We start from the raw sequence: 8,263 nt of genomic DNA, 5'->3' as shown, positions 1-8,263 counted from the left end.
AGAATGAATAGATAAGTCTGATAAGGTTAGCTTTTGAGAAAAAAAAAAATGAAGCCAGCTGTGAGTTTGAAGATGAAGAGTTGCAGTGCAGAGAATCTGAACTGGATTTTGGCTTGAATCTTGAACACCTGCCCAATCCTCAGTTCTCTGAATCCGAAATAGACAGATAGAGAGATAGGGGCTAAATTTGGAGCCCACATATTGTTTTGGTTGTTGCCTTTTTACGCAAGTGTTTTGTGGTATTGCCTCGAAAAGGAGCTTGTTCAGAGCAGTGCACGTGTAAACCTGTACCCAAATATTTTCATGTCTCCCCCATCTTTAAAAAAAAAAAAAAGGAAAACCCTAAGACTCTCTAAAGAAACAAACATTTGGAAACTATAATGCCCATAACTTTTTGCTTGCTTCTTGAAAATAGTTTGCCACCCACCCCCCAGTACTGTACTGAAACCGTCTCTATAGCTAGGTTTAATTCAACACTTCTCCTTTGACCTTGTCTGTTTCTTTACATAAATGGCAAAAAATAATGAAATAGTTTTATCTACTTATTCCTAACTGTCTCCTAGATGTGGGTTGTGATAAAGGGCTAGGAAATGTTAAGAGGAGAAAAGGTATAATTTTGTGTCTAGGAAGAATATATATTGAATTAAAGGGACCTCCCTTTTCTGAAGCAGACTCTCTCAAGAAAAATATAGTGAAAACTGAAAAGAAGTAGTAGTGCAAGTCCTAATCTAGCTATTTTGGCTGCTGCCCCTTTCTTCTTGGTGTTGATCTTCTTCTTCTATTGAAACATAGGGAAACACTTATTCTCATAAAATCAAATGTACCGAGAATCCATGAATTTACAGTCATTCAATCAACATGCTGGCATATGATCTACTCATCAAATTCAATTAAAAAGGGAAGGAGAACAAAAACTAACAATAAAAGGAAATAAAACCTGAAATGCTGCTCAACAAACCCAAATTTCCTAGCTACGAATTAAGTTTTGTCCTCTTGCTATAGCTGACGCAGAAACTGAATTAACTAAGCAATACTATAACATTCAGTACTGGAAACTGTTAGCTAGAATGGGGGGCGACCAGTAGCCCAGAATGCCTCAGTTGGTAATTGAATAGAATTGAGAAGATTAGGTGGTAGTCCATGAAAAAGAGAAGCATTTGACTCAGCTAATAGTTGTTGTTGCTGCTGTTGCTGCTGCTGCTGTTGCCCTCCAACTGCATCCGGTGATCCAATTGCACCCCCTTGCATTGGAAGCTGCGGCTCTTCTTCTTCCAATGGAAGCCTCTCATATGCGGCGTTACTAAAAGAAGCTGCCATAATCACAACTGGGCCTGAACAAGTAAGTGTGCCAACAACGCTGCCACCTACCACCTGGCCTTGTCCACCAGCCAAATATATGGTTAACCCCGTAGCTGCAGGCGGTGCCGGTGGAGGCAAGAATGATCCTGCCAATGATAATATCTCAAATCGGCCATGTAAGGTCACAATTGCACCAGCAGAGGCTGGTTGCCTAAGAGTTACATTTGTGACGGTCCCAGTTCCACTCATTATGCAAACACCTCTCTGGCGTCTTCTAGCAAATGTTGCAACGCTTTCAACAATGTCACATCCATCTCCTATTTCCATGACATGAGTTCGTAAAGCGTTGGCACTGTCCCGGGTGATGATGATTGGTGGCTTAGGCTTGTTCTTGGATCCGGCAGGCCTGCCTCGTGGTCTTCTATTGATCTCTCCTTCGCCAGAACCAGGAGTACCAAGCTCTATGCCTTCATTATTGGCGCTGCCGCTGTTGATTTTGTTGCCATCTTCGCGATCCCGTTTCTTTAGGCCACTGCTGCTGCCACTTTGTTCATCTTCTGAATTTTGGTGATGGAACTGATGTTCTTGCTGTTGCTGCTGCTGATTGTGAAGATTGAAATCTCTCATATGAAATGGAGGAGGAAGAGAAAGACCATGTGATGTAACTGGATCCATGCTTTTCCTATATAGATAGTACTATCTTTTTTTTTTTTTGTTTCTCTCTCTGTTTTACAATCTCGAAGCTCTCACTTCCTCACATACAAACAGGAACCCCAGCCCAAAGCAGTGATAATTAAACACCAAAGAAATAACGAAAGCACACACAAAGAAGTAAAGCTTGTACTGCTTGTAAAAGAATTAAAGGAAGATAGTGGAAGGAAAAGAGGCTATAAAAAAATATAAGAACAAAACTGCTGGGACGATTCTTTCTTTTTCTCTGTTTTGTGACTCTCTTTCTTTTAATTTGTTTAATGAACTAGTAAGCTGCACACCACATCCCTAAACCAGAACCCAGAAAACTAACTTGGTTTTGGGTTTCAGTAACAGAAGAACTTTCAACAGAATTCACCATCTTTTTCTACTCTACTGAATACGTTGGGATAAAGAAAAGAGAGAAAGGAGGACTGGGGGTTTGGTGGGGGGATTCTCTGACATACCTGGGGGCTAAAACTGAAAGAGGAAGGTGGGTTAGGGTTAGATATAATGGGAGGAAAATAGATTGATGGGAGGATAGGGATTGGTTTTCGCAAAGTCTGCGTGCTTATGGGCGGTGGAGTGAGGTCCCCACTTCTCCCTCTCAATTTCTCCCTGTGCACTCCACGCTCTCTTTCTTTCTTTCGTTGAAGATATATAATTTATGATTATTTTAACTTACCAGCTTAACTCTATTACATAACCCTCAACTCTCAAGTCCTTTATCTACAAAGAAATTCAACATCTCTCTTTTAAGTCCTCTTTGAACTGATAAACCCTGTTCTCCTTCTCCTGTCTCCCCCAAGTATCCAAGTTTCTGGTTTCTGCTGAGGTATAATACCAGTTTCTTTGGATATATATTTTTGTTTTGATTTTGTATGCAGAAGCAGCAATCTGCATTTGGCAATGTTTATTTCAATGTAATAATTCAGTATATATCATTTTAATTTGCAATAAACAAAACGCCACAACTATGTCTGAAATCCTCCTTCTGACCTTAGAATTATTGGGACCATCCCTCTAAGAAGATGTAGAACAACTAAACACAACACAAAAAAATTAAAACCCTAATCTATTTATGTGCTAAAACATCATACCTAAGTTTAGTTTATTAAAAAAATAATTATTTTGATGTAATAAAAAAAAAAAAAAAAAACCCTAGCTGGCACAATTAAATTGGACTGACATGTTATAACAGAAAAGAGAAACGTTTGCTTCAAAATTTTTTCATGGCCCCACAAAGGAGCAACTAAGCTATCTATATTTGGGTTAAAAAATTCAGCTAAATTTTGCCAAATTTATAATATTTATGTCAATATTAACGTTAGAATACAAGGGTACACATCCATTATAAACTCAACACGTGTCTCTTCCCCTTATTATTCCATTCTATTCCGAGTCATATTTACTTTTACTTTGGTAATTAAGTTCCACATTATTATTAAAATTAAATAATACGATTAAGATAAGCTTATTCTTAGGGTGTGGTTTTAAATTTGATTTAATTGCCACTATCTTTTATGCATATCATCATTTTTCTTTAGAGATATATATCTGAATTTGATATTGCTGACTATAGTAAAAGATGAAGAATTAGATTTTTAAAATTAAATGGCCAATTATTCCTTAAGTTAAAGAGAGTATAAAAAGTATTCAAAAATTTAATTAAATGATAAGTGCATAAAGTTTTTTATTCGTAAATTTGGACCGAACATTTATAATGGGATGGATTTAAATATATATTGTTGATAGTTTTTTCTAATTTGAAGTCCCATGTTTCAAATAAAGCCATATATGCCATGACTTGGGGAACAAAGATTTAACACTATTAGGTACCATTTAATTCAAGAATTTTAAACTTATAAAAAATGCATAAGTAATTAAATATTGCCTTCAAACTTTTAACACGTATATAATATTAACTACATCTAATTATTAAAATGAAGCAACTTGAAATACAAATTCTAAAAAGGGTTTTTTTTTTTTTTTTTGCATTTTTATTGGATATGAAGCTAGGTTAAGGTTTTAACTTTATGAATTGTATTTAATTTAACAATTAATTTAAATTAGTAATTAAAAAAATTTAACCTAATTGATTTATATAATTATTATTATAATATGACATCTAATAAATTTTAAGTTCAAATTACAACTATTACAAAAAAAATTTTATGTCATTACGACCTCTTTTGTATAAAAAATTCTTTTGAAAAAAAAAAATCAACTAATAATTAAAAGCTCAAAGAATAAGATATAATTAACCTCAACTCTAAGACGATTAATTAAGATTAAAAAAGATACACATTAAATCATATGCAAATTACATATACATCGGAAAAAAAAAAAACTCAAAGAAAATAAAATATTAGAAACCCTATCATTGCGGGCTAGACCCATTTTTAATCTTGTCGCATTCCTTTGTTAATCGAGAAAGAAAGAGCTAGCTAGCTAGGGAGGTGATGATAGTAAACAAACTATAAAATCCTATAAAATGGAAATTTATATGTATGTTGCTCAGTGCTCACACCATCAGAGACGTTGATTGATAAATTCTATAAAGTTTTATTTAATGAACGGTTATGATGTGATGACTACAAAATAATTATATTAGATTTAGGTTTGACCGCATAATCCAGAGTGTTGGGGGCGTGAGTGAGGAAGAAAAGACGCGTGGGAGGCGCTGACAGAGAAGCAGCTGAAGGCAAGGCAAAGGCAAAGCAATTTGCAGGAGCAGCCCGGAGAGAGATTGGGAAGTGCAAACTTTGTTGCTAGTGTAGCCAACAGCTGAAACAAAGAGCAACTCTTGATTTCCTTCATCTTCTCTCACTCAGGCTTACCTCGCATGACTCCAGGGATGGGACGCAAACCCATGTATTAAAAGATGCCCTTTGTCGGGGCCTTCTCTCTTTCCTCATGGAGGGCTCCACTTCAATTTCCTCCCTTTCCTTGGACTTGGATTTCTCTCTCTCTCTACATTGTGACCTAACAGCTGGCAAGAATGGGATTATCCTCCATGGACGGCCTTTACAGCCAAACCTAAACGGGATTTGTATTAAAGTTGATAGGAAGCCATTAATTGGGTTTAATTAGGTGGATTATAACTTTCTTCCCATACCTCAATATCTAGACTAAAGTTTTAAGGTGCGGTAATTATGATAAAATAATTTTATTTATTAATTAAAATTATTTTTTTAAAAAAATTTATACAATTTAAGTTATTAATATTATTTTAAAAGTATAATAAAATATGTGAGTTCAATCCTTTTAATTAAAAATAATTATCACTATTTTGAAAGAATTAAATTATCTTATATTAAAAGAGATAATTAATTTTCCTTTCAATCGTATCATTTTCTTTAGATACAAATTAAATATAATATAAAATGATTATTATTTTTCTTTTATGTATCATTTTATATATCAATCATGACCTTAATCTATATTTTATAGATTATATATTGCTCAAATATAAATGTAGCACATTCTTGAATGCATCAAACATATATAAGTGAATATACTTTTAAAATCGTCTTGGAGAGAGATTAGATAAATTAAATTTGATAACTGATCATATTATCAAAAAAAATCTCAACCCATTTAATTAAAAGTATAAATTAAATATAGAATTACACATTATCAAGCTTTAAAAAAAAAAAAAAAACCCCTTTAAAGTAACAGAAGAGCATCCAAGAAAGAACTTTTATTTTTAGAGTTAATTACACTTTTGATATTGGATTTTGCAAAAATGTACAATTGATACCTAAAGAAATAAAATGCATCAATTTATACATTTGCTCCAAGAACTTTCAAATTATGTATCATGTTAATTCAAACTTTAATCCCACTAACAATATCAACTTATACATGTGATGTTTGATAAATATTATTGAATTATATATTTATCACACATACTATTAATATCTTTTTCAATAAAAATGATCTAAAAATATATATTTTTTACATGAATCGTATAAATTATTTAGAATCGGTAAATTATTATTTATCATATGATATCCAAATGATACTTTTATAAAGTATTTAACACTTTTATTTAACAAATAATATACATATAATAAAATTATATTGATTAGATACCATATATATTAGTTAAATTAATAGTATTAAAATTTATATTAAAATGATATGTTATTTAAAAATTTAAGATGTAAATTATACATTTTATATTTTTAACTACCGATTTGTAAATTTTCCTAAAATTCAGATACCAAATTGTAATTAACTCTTATTTTTATTTCTTTGTAAACATAGGACTCATAAAAGCTGTTATTTCATTATAATTATCATGATCAGGTTATGGTCGTATTTCTTTCTAGGTTCCTTTTGAGATGACTCCAACAAGGGTTTGATTTTTTTTTTTTTTTTACTAATTTTATTTTATTTTTTAGTTGTTGTTCTTGGCTTGTCAAAGATGCTCGTTTTGACTTAATTTTTAACCCAAAGCCTGTAGTTGCTGTCTTATCTATTCATATTCTATGATATCTCAAAAACATTGTGGAAAATTATCATTTTAGGATGGATTATCATTAGGTTGAAGTTAATCATATGAAGCAAAGCACAATTAAACTAGATATATATTATATGAACCTTGTCCATTCCCATATCAAGGCTTTTTACTAAAGTTGACTGCCGTAAAACATATATATTTATTTATTTATATATCCATCAACTAGTAATTTAATTAGAGATAATTAATTAATAATCAATTTTGACTTCAATTAATATGAAAATTATCCATGATCATACCATCCTTATCGACAATATGATGCATGCATAACATATATTAAGAGAAAGATTCGATATTCACTCAATTATGCTACTTGGAAGTTAGCCGCCATGGCTGAGGTATATGAGTTGAAATTGTAGAAAGAGTAGCAACCAACAAAGAATATGTATAATTATATCAAAGCTAGTATTTTTTTATGTACCAAAAAAAAAAAAAAAAACAAAGCCAATTGGTAGATTTGCAACTTGTTTTTGTTAGTCTCCTTGCTACTATGTATATGAAACTCCTTTATCTGCAAAAAGAGTAGTAACAGTGAAGAAAAGAATATGAATTTAACTGTAAAAAATTGTTTTTCAGAAGCAACAAATTTCAGCAAAACCCTATGTTCATAGCAGATAAATTCATTCTTTTTTTTTTCTTAAAAAAAAAAAAAACAAATTAATGGATGGGAATTAAGGTGGTTGGAAAATAAAACCCTTGTATTTCTTTGTTGTTATTGATTGAGACGTACATTAGACTCTCAGTAGTCAATAGTGTATATCTAGGTGCGTACGTGTTGAGAGAAATTGAAAATGAAATGTGATGTACACAAGAAATGGCATCTTCTATATTATTTTTAATTTCCTTTGATTAGAATTGGCCGGCTTCATTTGGAATTATATAATTATATAAAAAACAAACAAGAAAACAGAACCATGTTTAGGGTTAGTCAATGCAGCACCCACCAGGCTGCCACCGTTTTTTTAATTCAATTTGTTGCAATATATTAATTTTTTGGCACTTGATAATCTGGTGTTTGTGAGCTGCTTGATGAATTTCTTATACCATATGAAGACTTAATTTTAGTTTTTACATAAAAATGGATTATGGTTAATTTGTCAGCTTTCAAGTACAAATTAAAAGGTTTTTTTTTTTTTTTTTTCATGTTGACGTATAATATTTAGTTCATTGGTTCGTAAAATAGAAAAGAAAAACATTTTTGACGTATGAACTGGTTTCCATTCAATTGAGACTATATGTGCAAATTCTATGATTTGTAAGCATGGTGGCATACTCCAAGGAGTCCATCGAGGAATTAACTTATGCTTCTTGCCATTTTTTTTTTAAATAATGAAATTCGAATATAAATTTAATTACAAGTTTATTTATATCTTTACGTACTCTTAATCAAATTTTTTTCTTCACTATACCAAATTCTCTTCATTCTACATAAGTTGCATTCTGTGTTAACATTCAAAATATTTTATGCGCTAAAGAAAAAAATATGAGTTCGAATTTCATTTTTTTTTCAAAATAAACTGAAATAAAAATATAGGTTACCTTAAAAAAATTTTCAAAACAAAACCCTCTAATCACTCAAAGGCATGAGTCTAATTGAGATGGGAAGTTGGGGTCTTCAAGATAGGCATGCATAGAAGTACTTTTCTTAATTACCTTGAGAGAGAAGTTGTGGAAGTTGATGATGAAAGAAGATAAAGACATAGAAACTATCACAACTTTGAATGCTAGTGACTCAAACTATATTTT

General features: G+C 31.6%; 1 protein-coding gene across 1 annotated transcript; it reads right to left on the bottom strand.

The window, feature by feature from the left end:
• Positions 1–803: 803 nt before the first annotated feature.
• On the bottom strand, positions 804–2,601 carry LOC111315458 (AT-hook motif nuclear-localized protein 24-like). Its single transcript, XM_022917177.2, has one exon. The coding sequence runs from the start codon at positions 1,972–1,974 to the stop codon at positions 1,063–1,065; it is 912 nt and encodes a 303-aa protein (XP_022772912.2). The 5' UTR covers positions 1,975–2,601; the 3' UTR covers positions 804–1,062.
• Positions 2,602–8,263: the final 5,662 nt, after the last annotated feature.

Source organism: Durio zibethinus, chromosome 9 (assembly GCF_047325235.1).
Source record: "Durio zibethinus cultivar Kanyao isolate XHJ-2024 chromosome 9, ASM4732523v1, whole genome shotgun sequence".
Lineage (NCBI taxonomy): Eukaryota > Viridiplantae > Streptophyta > Magnoliopsida > Malvales > Malvaceae > Durio > Durio zibethinus.
This window is presented reverse-complemented; position numbering and strand designations above follow the sequence as displayed.

Coding starts and splice junctions, on each gene's coding strand:
- LOC111315458 (XM_022917177.2), bottom strand. CDS start 1,974: ATGGATCCAGTTACATCACATGGTCTTTCTCTTCCTCCTCCATTTCAT.